The sequence below is a fragment of the Lissotriton helveticus genome, chromosome 4_1, assembly GCF_964261635.1.
Source record: "Lissotriton helveticus chromosome 4_1, aLisHel1.1, whole genome shotgun sequence".
NCBI lineage: Eukaryota > Metazoa > Chordata > Amphibia > Caudata > Salamandridae > Lissotriton > Lissotriton helveticus.
In genome coordinates this window covers 705,678,594-705,695,800 of record NC_136063.1, presented here as the reverse complement: position 1 = coordinate 705,695,800, position 17,207 = coordinate 705,678,594, and the positions used below count along the sequence as shown (strand labels likewise).

General features: G+C 41.5%; 1 protein-coding gene across 3 annotated transcripts in view; it reads left to right on the top strand.

Moving 5' to 3' along the window:
• Nucleotides 1-17,207, top strand: part of SPIDR (scaffold protein involved in DNA repair) — a 2,204,159-nt gene that overhangs the window by 1,981,122 nt on the left and 205,830 nt on the right. For all 3 annotated transcript variants that reach the window (XM_078687327.1, XM_078687328.1, XM_078687326.1), the window contains 2 exons: nt 3,155-3,214; nt 15,511-15,724. In XM_078687327.1, the coding sequence (XP_078543453.1) occupies nt 3,155-3,214; nt 15,511-15,724 (274 nt within the window). The remainder of the gene's footprint in view (nt 1-3,154; nt 3,215-15,510; nt 15,725-17,207) is intronic.

The following is a 17,207-nucleotide window of genomic DNA, read 5'->3' as shown; positions in this document are numbered from 1 at the left end:
TTAGCGGTGAACTCTATGCCAAATGGTAAGGCCACAGGTATGGATGGAATCCCTACAGAGTTTTATGCTAAGTTTGCACCACAACTTAGGGAGATCATTTCAGAACTTTTTCAGTACATCGGGCAAGGGGGGAACCCACCAAGGTCCTGGTCGTTAGCCAAAATAATAGTTTTTCCTAAGAAAAATAAAAACCCCCAGGAAATGGGTTCCTACCGACCAATCACCCTGATAAATGGGGATTCAAAAATCTATTCCAAGGTATTAGCAGCACGGCTTGCACCTATGATTCACAAAATAGTTTCCGAGAGGCAACATGGGTTTGTGCCAGCAAGGTCTACGATCGACCATGTACAGAGAGTCATTTCTCTTTTTGACTACACAGGAACTACAGGAGACCCTATGGCGCTTATCCTGCTAGACGCGGAGAAGGCGTTTCATAGGGTCTCCTGGAAGTTCCTGTGGGAGGCAATGGCAAACTGCGGTATCGGAAAGAAATTCATAATAGCAATCCAACGGCTCTATGTAAATCCCAGGGCCAGTGTTTTGATCAACGGGATACTGTCAGAAAATGTTATCATTACTAGGGGGACAAGACAAGGGTGCCCTTGTTCGCCCCTCCTGTTTTCTATTTATATAGATATATTTATTCGAAGGCTGGAAAACAATGTACTAATTCCTCCCATCCGAGTGCGTGATATGGACACAAAATGTTTAGCATATGCTGACGACATTGCCATTGTTACAGGGGACCCTAAAATACTATAAGTGTGATTGAAGCAGAAGCACTACTCTTTGGTCAAGCCTCTGGGTACAAACTGAATGCGAGTAAGACTCAGATTGTGTTGAACAATAAGGTCATGATGAGCGACCCTAGAGTAACCGATAAGGCGACATACCTGGGGGTTAGCATCTGTGCTGCTATAGAACTTATTGTTAGTATTAACATAGATCCACTTACACAACGTACCAAGAAAGAACTGATCAGGCTGAACAATTTACATCTAACTATTGGGGTCGAACTAATGTAGTCAAGATGCTGTTTTAACCTAAGTTTCTGTATTTTTTTCGGGCTATTTTTTTAGAATTTTCTCCACAGGTATTTAAAAACATAGATACAATGTTTTCTATGTTTGTCTGGGGATATAACAGACCACGTAGGGCATTGAGGTGGCTCACTAATCCAAGAGAACGTGGAGGTTGGGCTTTCCCCAACTTTAAGCTATATTCCTGGGCCACAGTATTAAGGTATAGTTTGACCCTTATAACTGGCAACCCAGGAAGTAGCAATATTCCCACACCACAAGAACTCATTCTGGGTGAAGGGGGCGTTGGATGTCTATGGCGACATGTCAATGATGGATATTTAAAAAAAATCCAATTTAAGACTATTTCCAACGTTAGCAAAGTCTGGGGGAATGTCAAAAAGCTATTAGGACTAGGTCGCTACTCCTACTATACCCCCGTGAGTCAGAATTCAGATCTCCCAGCGATATTTTATGATACCTGCATAAAGAGGTGGATCGATCTGGGGATTAGTCCGCTTGGGTGGTTTTTTTCGACCAATGGAATCAAATCATTTGACAAATTGAAACTAGAATTCAACATTACTAACAGGTATTTTTTTTAATTTCTTCAAGTGAGAGATTTTCTATTGAAGAAAGGGGGTGGCCGGATCCAATTTCAATTGTGTCAAACTATAGAAAACCTACATAGATAAATGCCTCCAAAAATTGGTGAGATTTATGAAGCTTTGAACTCATTGCTACCAGATGATATGGACAAACATGTAGAGGCCTGGCAGAGTAAACTTGGACTTTCTTCCCGAATGTAGGCATACTCATATGAAATGTCACTCTCTTGTTTAATGTCCATTAGGCTTCAAGCACAATACTATAAAACCTATTTCTCATTATATTATACCCCATATAAAATAGCTAAATGGGGAACCGGGAAAGGAACAACGTGCCCACGCAGTGCTCTACCAGCTGCAGATATCATTCACATGTTTGCTTCCTGTGACTCCATGACTAATCTACTTGCCGAAATATCAGGCTTTCTTACAGAGATAGCGCATTGCAAAGTAAACATTACAACAGCAGAAGTCATCAGATACAAGGGTTAATTTTTGTTGCGATGGGGGTGTTCCGGTTGTGTGTCGCATCGGCCTGTCTCGATCCGATACCACCATCGTTTATGCAGGGGAGGGCCAGACTGCTTGCGACCTGTAGCCTGGAGGTTGCCATCTATAGGAATAAAGGGTATAACACTCGAAGACGAGGAATGAAGATATGGGGCCCCTTGCTTGACTGGATTCAAGAGAATGATTAGTGGGAATAATTGGAGATATTCAACATGGGCACATGCTGTCTGTTTTATTATGTTGTTCCTCTGTCTCTGTTCTTTATTTTTTTTCCTCTCTCTTTCTTATTAATTTCTTTTCTCAGAATATGATTGATTTGCAATGTGTAAGTACCTCTGTTTGGGTTTTATGTATTGATACCTGGTCTCGTGGGGGGGAGAGGGGTGGGTGGGTTGTCTGTAAAATCGTGGAAAAAATCTGTAATAAAGATTGTTAAAAAAAAATGAAAGCGCTGTCACGTGCAATAAGGAAAAAGGAAACATGATGAAACAAAATATTTGCCATAGTCTGGTCAAGCAGTGAAGGTGGCAAAATGCCTAAGTTTTCCAATTTCACATTGTGCCATTCAGCCACTAGATGGCTGTTTTCCCTCTCCTGTTTTGATGAAAGGTTAATGGTTTTTTCCTTAATTCTTGGCACATTAGGGCAAACTGGAGGGGGGGGGGGGCAGGAGAAGGCACATTAAAGATCGGCTCGTTTGGGGCTCGAGGATCCAAGAGGACACGAGCTGAGGCAGAGCCAGGCATCTGGCTCGACCTCACAGAGTGACACACCTCTGTGCAGCGCTTTCTTCTACAGATTACTGTGCGTCGAGCAACTTTGCCATCGTGATATAAAATGCATGCTCGTCTCTTCCTAAGATGTTAAGTTAGTGTTTCGACAAGTCCTGAAAAGCTTTATAAAGGTATCGTTTACGGCAGACTTTTTTCATTTTTATTGCAACATAAAAGGTTTCCGACCTGCCCTCTGTGACTGAAGTAATGTTGAATCTTTGATTCTGCTCTTCTCTTACAGGTCGTCGGGTGCAGTCAACGCTGCAGCTTCTGTGCAACCGTCGTGTACGGCAGGCGACAGGTAACTTAATGGCGCCGCTTCCGTGCATGCCTCGATCGATCATTGGTTGGTGGTGTCATCTATCATTGGGCGGCTGTGGCAATTGGGTCTGCAGAGAATGCGAATTCATCGTATTTTGGTGTGAGCTCATTGAATCAACGAAGGTAACTGTTTGTAGACTCAAGGCCGCCTTTTGGGGAGTTTGAGGATTCCAAAGTTGATCCCATTGAAGCCTATGAGAGGTATCTGTTTTTTGGGGGGTTTGAATGTAAGTCCAGGGAGGCCGACACTTGGGTGAGGGTAAGTTAAGAAGTATTCATTTTCTGAGGTGAAGAGCCCTCTCCTCTCCCTTTCTTTCTTATCTCAGTCCCCTGTCACTCCTTCTCCTCAGGGCACCGAAGACCTTGAGTATTATTAAGTGGAATGACGTCAATGGTTTTAATCACACATCCCAGCCCTAGCCTGAGGCAAAGTAACATTATGCGTCCTGCTTTGTCTTTAAATACTACACTCGGGCACTAATTTGGGGCGAAACCTCAAAACGGTGCAGATTCAACAAGTGTTTTTGGAATTGAAGTATTGCTTCCTTGTACTGTACCCTCCCTCCTTTCTCACCCCTGCCTTTTAATCTTTAAGAGTCTCTTTCCTTCACCCTTTCCTTCTCCTACATTACTTGTATTATTTGTTCTGCAGCCAAGCTCTGCCTGTTGGCACAACTGTTTGTACATGCAATCGACTATTTATAATGCACACTTCGAAAAGTAAGATTGCTCTGCTTGAAATAATAAATGTTATTTGTATTCAAGTCAATTGTACTCTTTATATACATAGAAAGGATTGTAAAGGCGTGTCAGCCCTGCTGAGATTAAAACCAGTTGCCTGCAGTTTACAGCTAGATCTGTGCAACAGTTTCTGGGTCCACTGAGCTACCTGCTGAATCAAGGCACTGATAGTATATGAAATCCATCAAGCCTCTTTTTGGCATCCGAGACTTACTTCATTTTTTCCACATTTTTTTTACCTTGGTTCTAGTGGCATGTCTGTATTAAGAACGACACACTCAGTTCGACATCGTTTTGTATACCCGCATGCTAAAGTGTGAACGAAACTTTGTTTTTTTATTCAAAACAGTTTATTTACTTTTGAAAAAGTTAGAAAATAACATACATAACTTAAGAAAGTAGGACCTTAAAAGATGCTTGTGTTTTAAAGCACACTTTGCCATGTCTTCATCTCCATTGCTTCCAGGAAATTGCCATGCTTGTTTCAATTTACCATGTCATTTCATATTTTGCTAGTCAGGCATACATTACCTGGCCAGTTTCACATAACTTCTGGAAAATTGCCATGCTGGTATTACATTGCCCCAAGAAAATATCCGTGCCAGTTTCTGGACTGCCCCCAGACAGTTTTCACATTATCATGCCAGTTTGAAATTACTACAGATAAGCATACATTGTCTTGACAGTAAAAAGAATTGCCATGCCTCTTTCCACATTGCCTGAGTCAAGCACACATACCATCACAGTTTTGACGTTGCTCCAAGTAAACTCATCGTGCCTTTTACCACATTGCCATGCTAGGCTCACGTTACACTATTTGAATAGTACATTTTGTTTATTTCGTGTTTTTTAATAGTTTTCTTTACCAGAAAACACGGTGTTTTTGTGCTTTACAAAATAAAAAAACATTTAGAAACCAAGGTTATCTTTACAATGAAGTCGTAAAACTACATTGAAAGAAGTGTGGAAAATCAATGTGAAACACATTTAATGATATACCAAATAGGAAAGTCTGTTAGTTGAATGGACATTTGTAAACGTAGGATGTATCCCATGAGAAAAGAGCTTCCATGAGTGTGAGTAGTCAGAAGTGTAAAGGGTGGTGGCCTAGAACTGGTTAAATAAGTGATTGTTGAGCATGTGTGTTTTCCTATTTTTTCCACCTAACGTGATTATCCTCATAATAATATGAGTTGATTATATAGTATTGCCACTTGTTTCTGGTCTTTTCTGTTTAGTCCTTATCTAATTCATTTAGTTGCTAGACACATATCTGTTTATATAAACGCAGTGTAACCTATGAGAAACAGACTGAAGTGATTTCCTCTAGGAATCCTTTATTGTATGAATAACACAGCAGTGGTTTTGGGAAAGGTTAGGGACAGTATGGAGTCGTAGGATCAAGGGTTTCTAACGAAAGACAACAAATCTAATGCAAGGGAGTTTTTCTGGAATGTGAGCCCATGCAAATCTTAATCAGGAACAAATGGGCAATATCTTAAAGCGTTTAGATTTGGGGGGAATTAAAAAAAATGAATGAAAAGTTGACTTGGTGGATGTTTCATTAAGTTAAGAGAGACATGGATATGTTATCAAAAACAGTTTAACCGATAAAGTGGTAATTATCAGAGACAGTGTGATCAAAGAAGTTGCTGTCAGACTGAAAGAACAACTCTTCTAGGTGGTTTACTAACCTCTTAAGGTTCTGGAAGGTCCTGTTGCTGCTTTTTCATAGTACTCTTGTAGCTATCAAGGAAGCCTGCCAGTGGTTACCATAGCTGTTTCACAATAAATGTGACGGGAAAAAACCTGATATTTCATATGGGAACTAGGTATACAAGCGCATCAATGACAGTATTCCCTAACAGATTTCTTTTAGTAATTGTATATAATTGATTTTCAACCTAAGAGTGAATACCTTTCAACAAATGAAGGAAACATAATTAGGCCTTTAGAAAATAGGAAAAAGAAAACAATTTAATTAGTCAAAGGCAAGTCTCTTCTGAGCATATAGCATCACTAAGGATGGTAGCAAATTACAGGAAATGTGAACATATAGCGCGGGTGGTTCAATGACCAGTGAAATTGTGTGTAAAGAAGTATATACAATAAGGACTCAAGATCCAGTAGATTGAAAAGGAATGCCAACAGTGCTATCTAACAATAGATATATCAAATTATTTTGTAGCAGTATGCCACACTAGGTTTGCCAACATTTATATCCACAAATCTCATGAATTTGATGTGTTCATCATAAGGACAGGAGACCGAGGCTATTTTAAAGGGTACTTCAACAAAAGGTAGCAAGGGGTCAAACACAAACTAAGTTAAATCCCTACATAGTGACTGAACAGAGAAAGGAAAAGAACTACTGGTGTGTGTGGTGGGAGTCACACAGAGCGTCTCCTATCTCTTGAGAGAAGATTCCCATCAGTCACCACTCGGATCCGCCCTTCATCATCTGGGATCCTTCACCCTCAAAGATAAATCCTGGGACCCACAGTGGACTGGCAGATGTTGGAAGCCTAATCCTACCTGTGGTGTCCAGTGTGAGGGGAACACTGACTGTATTGTAGTGACTGAAAAGCAGTGCTAAACAAGTGAAGTGCAAAGTGAAGTGCTAAGTGAACGTGTGAAAAGAACTATAAAATTAGGTAAGGAAGTGAAAAAATTATTTATTAGGGTTCACTTCAATCCTAAAACTAAAAAAGGGAGTGCGTAGTGGTCTAAACAAATAACCACTGTTTCCAACAGTGGTTATTTGTTTAGACCACTACGCACTCCCTTTTTTAGTTTTAGGATTGAAGTGAACCCTAATAAATAATTTTTTCACTTCCTTACCTAATTTGTTGAAGTAACTGTTCCTAGGGATAGTAGTATTGTTGGGTCGTTAAGCCATCCCTTAGACCCTCTTCCTCCTGGTTTGTTGAATATTTTAAAGGGTAACCAATTATGGGAACTTAAAATCAATTTAGAAGACGGTTGGTAGATTTCAAACATGGAGTCCACGAAAGAGAGCAGCTAAAGGTGATATAAACCTGCAGTGGTCAACAGCGACTTGTTATTGATGAAGCGTGTCAGAAGGATAGGTTCTATTTAGGTAGATTCAAGAGTTATCACAGTAGGGGATGGAGTATCTAGAAAAAATTGTTGAATAATGGGGACTTAGGCCCTCATTCACAAGTCGGCAGTGAATGGGGATCTGCAGCGGACTCGCTCAGACGTGCGTGAACTATCTACTTTTCTGGGAAGACCCTCCCGCTTTTACTAATAATAATACAAAGCGGTCCCGTGGTTGACAGACTACGGACCGCAGCAGCGTGACTTTGCATCGGAAAGATTCCCCTGCATCGCTGATTGCTCTACTGGGCGTTAAGAGAATACAGACTCATATTCCAGGTTGGAGATATAACCAGAATTGAGGTTTGATGTGAAAAACGTACTTACTCATATAGCCTTTATGAAGTCGTGGGGACCTCCCCCCCACCCCCCATGTGAGATAACACGTTTTGGCTAAAGTTCTGAAAAGAGGTCAAAGTACCCTAAAATGAATCCCTACGTCTAGAAAAGACATCCTGCTTGTCGTTGAAACTATTTTGTACTCATATATGATACATTGCGTGTGTCTCATATTGCCAAGTTCTGTTGACAATCCTAGGATTGCAATTGGGGTTGTTGGGTGTACCGCTCCCCACTTTGAGAGCACCACCATATAATTTTAAGAAAGACAAACAACTGCTGTGACTGTCATATGAGTGCCCATATCCCTTCTACACCGATTTTTGATAACTACTGTCATAAGAGTAAGTCTGAATATAGACAAGCCTTAAGAAAAAGAGAGTTACCCCAGTTAGGCCAAAAAGGGACTGGGTAGTTAAAACATTGAAACAACAAAATTTCCCTTATGTGCAGTATATTGATCAATACAATAAGAAATATACACTGAACCAAGTCCACTCTAATAAAATGGAAAACAAAAACAAAATAAAAGATCTCCGATATTTATTGTCTATTATGAATAAGTTTATTTCATTTTTTCTAAAGTTTACTTTCATATTTTTTTATACAATGTACATAAGAATGCGCAACATTGAGTTGTCTCACCAAACAATTCCTAATATAAAACTCTAAGCATACTATCAAGGCTTCTATTTCCATAAAGTCTAATCGTATACAAATCAAGTGTTTATCATAGAATCAAATATTAAAACATTTTTAATATCAATAAAACAAAATTCTTTACATAATCATTGAATAATTATCACCCCACAGCTTAAAGGAAGAATTTCGGAGTAACAGGATTGATCGAACACCTAGTACTTTCTTTTCTCCAAGAAAGAGGAAATCCATTTCAGGGCTCGGCCTTGGAGACCCACATTTGATATCCGCTGGATAAGTGTGGCATGATCTACAGTATCAAAGTTCACATTAAGCTCTAAACGGATAATGGCCACGAGCCACCTTCATTTAATAATTGTCTTCATTCCTCAACCAATATTAATTCAATGCTGCCAATTCACTGCGATTGGTGAACAATGGCACTCATTAGATGGTGTGAAATATGCTGTAATTGAGAATCACTGATACATTACCATTATTAAATTAAACTACTGAAAGGAAATGGCAAATAAGAAAGGATCGGCAAAGTACGACCTGTTTAGAGTCTCACTGAACACAGCTCTGTGAGTTCCTTGATAGGAAGTATCAGTTATTAGTTTGTGGCCATCTTGTGCTCAAATCTCCCAGAAACATCACCAGTTGTAACCGGATACATGTTTACAGTGCATAATCTGTGCTTGGTCTAATTAGATGTTGCAACCAAAAATTCCGTGGTTTGGCATTTTATGATGGCTGGTTTAACTTACTGGTGAACTCAGATAGTAGTTGTTGTTATCACACATGGTCTTTCTAATGGCATCTTTCACCAAGTCATTAGAATTTTCATTAATATTTTGGTGCACATACTCAAAACCATACAAATAATGACTGTCTTTCTTGTACTCCGCTCTCCTCTTCACCAATCACTTGACATGGGTAATTTGTGCTGTCGATTTTGTTGAAAAACAGCAACTAGCAGAAGCCGGACCTCTTCATCCATGTCTTCAAAATGGCACCGCTCTGTCAGCATGAGATGAGTTTCAGGACCTCTCCGATATAATGACCATGATCCTTGAAACTGATCTAACCCAGATATTATTGCTGTCTCTCTGACTCTGCTAATGTTGCTTTTGGCCTTCCTTGCAAGACATTGTAGATCCACAAATGCAAGGATTGGCATGGATTTGGACAGGCAGGAGGTAGGTTGCTGTAGGCACAGCACCCAAACTTTGCAGAGGAAGCTGGTTATGGGCCCTTGTCAACAATATGTGCCATTGATTGATAAGTGTGATGTGAGTTAAGTTGATACCAGCTTTTTACTGGTAATTACCTCACTGCAGGAGTTCTTTAAAAAAATCAGTAACCGTATGTGAAGTCTCCTGGCAACGAAGTTCACCTTTGGCCATTTAGAGTGATTATCTTTCAAAACCAGAGCAAACCGTGTTTCTTGTGGTAAGAAAGAAAATGGTCCTGAAATATTAAAAACAACTTTTTCGCATAGAAATTCTGGCCATGCAACATGTATCAGCGGTGCAGGGTTGACCCTAAAAGTATTTTCTCCGTTAGCACACACTAGGCATTCACTCACATCTCTATCTTAAATTCTGACCGCACAAACCAGCCACCAATGAATGCCAACCGGCACAGTGCGAGTGAAGACAGTGATGTGCACAGGCAGAGATTCGAGTGCACAAAGTACTCGGTGCTACATATGATGCGGGCTGTTGCTGGTAACTCCAAGATGATGAAAACAGTAGGTGACCTGCTAAAGATAAAAATCCTAAGCCAAATACTTTGTCCCCACATAGAGGTTGACTACATGGCTACTGTATAAAACACAACCTATATAAAGGCTTTTTATCCTCTTTAGAGGATTGCAGAGATCTGGGATACAATTCTGATGTTTCTGGCTCAGACACAGACTCCAGTAATGCAAGTCTTATGCTTGTTAGATATTTATTTTATTTTTATTTATAAAGTTTTATATAGCGCGGACATGACCCACGGGGGTATCAGAGCGCTTTACAGTACCTGATTATCACAAGTTATACGCACAGTCGTGAATCGCATATATTACAATACAAGTGAGGTAGACATTGCTGTTTGATTAAAAGCAGAGGCAGAGTGCAGACAGAGTCTATGGGGTTGTCAGGGGGCTTTACAGGAAATAATTATCAAAAGTTATACAAACAATCGGGGATCGCATATAATACAATATAGGTGAGGTAGACATTGCTGTTTGAATACAAGCAAAGGCAGGTAGGCTTCTAGGAGTTATAGGTTTAGGATGACAATTTGTTCATGAGAAACATTTTCGTTTCCTTTTTGAAGGTGGTAAAGGAAGGGATTCTGCGTAAGTCTGGGGGAAGGTTGTTCCAGATCTTCGGTGCGATACCAGAGAAAGCTCTGCATCCAGTTCTCTTTTTGTGGAAGGATTGAGGTTTTAGGAGAAGTGAGCTTATGCTTTGTAATTGTCTGCCACCTGCCGACCGTTCTAGCTTTTGTGCTAAATAGCTGGGAGTGTTGCTGTGTAAGGCTTTGTGTGTCATGCAGGCGATCTTTAGTTGTATCCTCGACTCGTATGGTAGCCAGTTCAGAGCCTTAAGGGCCGGGGTGATGTGGTTATTTCTTTTTATTCCGGAGACCAGCCTGGCCGCCGCATTAAGTGAAGCTCTGAGCGGTGCTAGTTTGTATTTAGTAAGACTGCAGAGAGTGGTGCTTCCGTAGTCCAGTCTTGGTAGTACTAGTGCTTGGACCGCATTTTTAGATCAGACTGTGGGAGGAAGGGTTTAAGTTTCCTTAAGATACTCAGCTGAAAGTTGGCTCCTTTGGTGGTATTGTAGATTTGTTCCTGCATATTTAAATGTTTGTCGATGGCGATTCCCAGGGATTTTGCGGAGTCAATGATGTGAGGGGCACAATCAAAGGAAGTAAGATGCTTCAGCCATGAGTCTAAGTTGGGTGCATGATTGGGAGGGGAGATGAGGAGGAACTCAGTGTTTTTGGTGTTAAGCATGAGGTGGTTGCCATTGAGCCAGCTTTGGGTATTATGAAGAATGGCGTTGAGGGAGATGAAGTCCTCTGGTGAAGAGATTTTCAAATAAAGTTGAGTGTCGTCCGCGTATAGATGATATAAAATGTTTACAGAGCTAAGTGCATTAGCAAGGGGTTCCATGAGAAGATTAAAGAGGATAGGTGATAAAGCTGATCCCTGTGGGACTCCTAGTGTGACCAAGGAAGGTTGAGAGAATGATTGCTTCAGCTTGATTCTTTGGCTTCTGTTGCTTAGGAAGGAGGTAAACCATTGTAAAACTGGACCGGTTAGGCCCATCCTTCGTTCCAGTATAGACAGTAGATTGTCGTGTTTAACCGTGTCGAAGGCGGAGGATAGGTCGAGAAGTATCAATAGGCACGATTCATTGTGATCCAGCATTTTTAAGATGTCATCCATTATGTGTGTGAGGGCTGATTCAGTACTGTGACCTTGACGGAAACTGGATTGGTGATAATCTAGGAGGTTGAAGTTCTCGATGTGGTGGCAGAGTTGAATTTGTACACATTTTTCCATTAACTTTGCCAGCGTGGGGATGCTGGATATAGGTCGATAGTTGTTGAGGTCTGTGGGGAGGGAGTTGGTTTTCTTTAGTATGGGTGTGACCTGCCCTATTTTCAGACAGTCCGGTATGGAACCTTGCCTAAGAGAGGCGTTGACAATTTTTGCCGATAGAGGTAGAATGGAGGACTTTATCATTTTGAATACAGATGGGGGTAGGGGATCGGAGAAATGGTTGGCAGGGTTGATTGCTAGCAGGGTGCTATAGATTTCTTGTTCAGTGATGGGCGAGAATGAGTGCCAGTTGGCATTGTTCTTTGGTACTCCGGTCGGCAGGTAGAAAAGGTCCTTGATCTGTGAGTAGAGAATTTTTTCTTGGTCAGTAGATAGTTGTGGTTCTTTCTTGGATTGAATGTCATTTTCTATGGTTCTAGTCTTTTCTAGTAGGAATTTTGCCAGCTCGTCACAGTTGGGGGTAGCCGGGTTGCTGAGCTCCACTACATTTGCAGAGTTGTACGATTGTTGTTTTACGATTTCAAATAACTTTTTAGGACGGTTTATGGCTTGGTTCAGCTGAGTTTTGAAGAAGTCTGCTTTAGCTTTTGTGATTTTTCTGTTGTACATGTTTCTCAGTGCCCTAAGTTGGTGTAGATGATCAGCGGAAGGTGTTGCTTTCCATGCTCGCTCAGCTAGCCTTAATTTGCGTCGGTCTGAGTTAAGATTCTCATTGAACCATGGTTTGGAGATGTTGGTGGAGACATTTTTTTCTTGAAGGGGCGCTGTGGTATCCAGAGTTTCAAGCATAGTGGCGTTGTAGAAATCTGTGAGATCTTGGACGTCGGCCATATCTGCTGATGGTGTCAGGGCGGAATTGCATTGGGACATCAGGGCAGTAGCATCGATATTCCTTAAATTCCTTTTCCATTGTTTAGGACCCTTCAGTGGTGCTTGAGGAAAAAGTAGCTCCAGCATCAAGGTAGTCTCTTGGGTTGGGTGCAGATTTATGATTCTGTTCTCCCGGATCTGTACTGGTGGATGTGGGCATCTAATCTTTAGGTAGGTTGTCCTTTCAGCTCTTTGCTGTCGCAGGTTACCCTGCTTCTGAATGCTCCCTCCTGGGCTGGGGCACTTATTTGGGCGAGAGCATGCCTGTAGTCTGAGGTCCCCAACGGAGTGATACCTACGCATACATATGTATATGTTTGTGGTCCATATATCAACATGATACAGTAAAGGGGGTGGTGATGGACAGAGTATTCCGAATCAATGCAGAACACTCCTACCCAGTCAACAGATCAGGGCTTGATCCATCACCGTTTTTTAGCTCACTGCACCATCCCAGTTCAGAACCTGGCTATATGCAAATTAGTCTGTCCCTGGCCCAGTGCATCATAGGAACAGGGCAGACCAAACTACCAAGCCAATTCTTTCACTGGAAAGGAAACAAGCTTCCAGGGACCGGTTTCTGGCATTGCAGCCGTCTTCGGCCCGGCTTGCTTGAATCCTGATGGTGCAGTATATCAACATGGCAATGTGGGTTCTTGGACTGAATTTTGGGAGGCTCTGGGACTGTGGCAGTGAGCCGCGAAATGGGTCATTTTACCAGTTGTGCACACACTTCACGGACACCATCAACATGGATGTGCTACAACATCTCTCCCTAGAGGATCACAACTGGGAACTTCACCCAAAAGTTAGTAATATACTCTTCCTCAGTTTGTACAGTCATTGCATGGATCTGGTCCTTAATCCAGATGTGTCCTCAGTTTTGCGCCATACACTTCTCCCAAAATGGTTCCCTAGGGTGGTGCCTTCAAGTTCAATTGATCTCAGGGTCTGCTTTTAAGCATTGCAAGTGTTCCACTCTTGTCTTGAGTCTTGCTGAAGGCTTGTCGAACACAACGGATCCTGATCTTCCCAGATTGAACGATTAGTATTTGCTGCACCAGTATGTTGGAATTCAGCATTTGGCCCCCTCTTTCTGTCCCACACATGGCAGATCTGCTTTTGCAACAACATCTAATTATGATAGCAGCTGGAGTACATTTGTTGAGTGGTGGAACTTGAAAGGTGTGGATCGATTCAGAATCAGCCTTTCTGATGTTCTAAGCTTTGTACTATCTCTTGGCAGTCGCCACAGTTTAGTAGTATTTGGCTGTACTTTTGGTCTTCACTTGCTTCCAAGGCCAGCCTTCTTTATTTAAGTTGTGAGACACTGCACATTTTTTAAAGGTTTACTAACTTGTTTTCTCCCATTCCATTCATTGTTTCTTAGTGGGTTTTGAATTTGGTGTTTAAATACCTCATGGCATACACATTCGAACCAATGCACAACTGCCCAGTTCACCTACTGCTGTTAAAAACAGTTTTCTTAAAGATACTAAGTTACACCTGTAGGTTGTGTTAACTGCATTTCCTTATATTCTGACCACCTTTCACTGTGTTCTACCCAGATAAAAAGGTAGTTTGTACCTGCCCTTCCTTCTTGCTGAAGGCTATGTCTGTGTTCCACACTGGTCAGTCCATCATTCCTCTATCTTTCATTCCTCCTTCCCACTCCACCAACGAGGATGAGCACCTGCATAGGCTTGACCCCAGGCAATGCTGTGTCTTATTATATCAACAGATATTTAGCAGAACAGTGTATTGTAGACTTTGCTGAAGCCAAGACGAGCAAAGGTGCAAAGGAGCAAGACGAGTGCAAAGTCTCATGTCGATTTACACTTTCTGCTATACTCTGGCCAAGAATGACCATTGCTTCTCTACTAGTGGTTATTGTTAAAGATCTTTAGGAGGTGAGTGCGAGGAGAAGAGTGTACTGTGCATTGTTACTTGTCGATGCTAGTCGTTATTAAATCGTTGTGTTGCTAGCTTCATCTGTGATCTTCCCTTATTTCTTATTTTCCCCGTTTTAAAAAAACCTGTCTCTTGGAGATGTAAGATGGACGCATATAGACTGCAGTGCAGCAGAGAGCTGCGTCAATACATAGCACTTATGTCTAGATATAAGGTGGGCCAGGGCCATCTTGCACAAAAGTTATGATCTTCGATGAGTGAACTGTGTGCCAGACTCCTCTTAACTCTGGAAGAAGATATTTTACAAAAAACAAAGTATAACTTGAAATGTTTCACAATTATGTGCGCCCTCTTCCCCAAAAAGTATTTTTCTTGAAGGTGCCATCAGATCTTGAATCGGTAGACAAGTAATAAACACTGCCGAGATGGTGAAACCGAAGTAAAGCATTAGTGGCAGAATTTATGAAATCCATATGGACTCACCACTTTATTGACGTCATCTAAATAAAAAAACAGAACTATTCAAATCCGCTGATAATATGGTGTTAAGTGTCTGTTCTTTTCTCTGACGCATTAAACATATATAGTACAAACAGACGCTGATGACAAGATCTCACTAAAGGAAGTTTCTGGAAGAGCGCGCTCGCATGCATTTCTCATCTCCTCGCAGCCCATTAGACATTTAAGGGTCCCTCAGAAGTCAGGGAGGATGGCTGGTCAGGGAATCGTGATTTTTGCTGTGCCTGGGGCAAGGCGCATCAAAGTGAAGCGCCAGTGTAAAGCAGTCCCAAGCACATATTATAACGTCTTCGAGGGAGGTGGAGAGGTCTGAATCCCATTAGAAGCGTGTGCTATAAATCATCTGGGTACTTTCAAGTCACTTTCTGCAGGGTAAATAAATGCGCTGGATTAATGGCCTCCGATAAATAATAGCACCATGTGGGCCAAAACTATTTATGACTGCTGGACTCAAGTTCTATTTTGTTATTTGTTTATTTGCAACTTCGAGAGTTAGTCTGACCTCAAAGGCAAACTATGTGGCGTGTTATCTGTTTTTTTCTTCTTTTTCTTTCTTTTTGGGACTGTAGGCAAAAAGCATGGTGCCGCCTGATCAGTGTGAACTGTTGTTGTTTGTGACGGACAGGAGCCTGCAGCACACTGACACCGGTGACGCCGGGGAACTTCCCAAGGTTCTGCCTGTGGGCGTCTCTCCATCCTGCTGTGTGGGTGTGGCAGTGGCACAGGCCGTCACTGGGGCTTCGCCTTGCATAGTCTTCTTCAAGGATGCCGTGCGCGAAGATGGTAAGGTGCCATGGATGCAACTGGTGTCAATTTCGCGAAAATCCTTCTTTGCCAGCTCGCTGCAAAACATGAAGTCATTAGCAAACACCTTGTTTCCTATTTAAACTCCAGAAATGCATGAAGGGCCGACACAGGTACAAAAGTGTTTTATTAAGAGGTTGAATCTTTTCTACTCAGTCTCCAGGCCTGCTTATCTTCCTCACTAGCAACTTTACACAGCATACTTTAAAGTTTTATTTTTAAATACACAAATGATATCCTGGATAAAGCACCCCCTGCTGTATACGCTATATGTACATTCTAAGGATATTGTAAGTTACCAAGGCGTTCCATGACCCTTTATAGGGTCGTGGAACTCCGAGATAAATGCCAATATCTTTTTAACCTATGGCAGGGGATATTTTATTTCTTAATTTTAGATTGCGACTACCCAAAACATAATCTGTCTGGGTGCAAAAGTCCTATTGTGGGTTTACCGGTAATTTACAGGAGCTTGTAGCCCGTCTTTTGAGTACCATTTGTTGGCTTTCCTATCACTGTTGTTTGCTTACTTTGAGAACACCCTAAACCCTGCATAGTCTTTTATCCTCATTGGTCGATGAACCTTTTAAGTGGCCTGAGAAGTAAGAGGGAGTAAACGTATATTGCATCTCTCAATAACAGTGTAAGCAGCTAGTCACAAAAGAAGACGAGCTAGGGCTACTGAAAAAAGTTGAAGAATTTTATTACAGACTCAGAAACAAACTAATATAGATAAGTCTCAAAAGCATATTGTAAAAATACGGTATTACAAGGATTAGTCCAAGCTGCCTAATAAAATTAGGAAGCAATAGGAAGCACACCAAAAGCTTGGTGGCTGCCATACAAAAGATGAGAAAGAGAATCTGAAGGTTTATTTGCAGAATTCGATCCTTCTGCCTGGTCATAAGTATCTCTTATAAAATCTAGCTTACCCTACTCTATGCTAACTTCGGGAAACCCTGGTAAACTATGGGAAGCAATGAACAGGTGTCAGATGATAGTCTTTCATAAAAGTACTGCTACATTTTTGTAATATCTCTCAGATAAATGTGTTTCGAAGACAACAGTTGTTATTTACTATTGTTATCTCTGAAGAGGTTAGGTCAGAACGTACATTACATTGGTGAAGTTATGGAAGCCTCCGAGGGCAATCCCAGTGAGGTCTCTTCGGTAGATTTGTCTTCTCACATTTCTGTATTTCCACAACCATGTTTCTTGATGCAACCCGCCTCTCCATCCATGCCTTGGTAGTATTGGATCATAATGTTCGACAACTATCTGGAGGCCTTAGATGGGCAGGAGTTTCGTCCAACAAGAAAAATGCATTGCTCTTGAGTTCTCTAGGTAAGGAGGGTCAACAAGTGTTTAGATTTTACCCCCAGCTGTAGAGACAAATGGTCAGCCCGTCCAAGATGTGGTTAGAGAAGCCAGATGCAGGTTGGAGATTCGTTAAGCTAAAGAG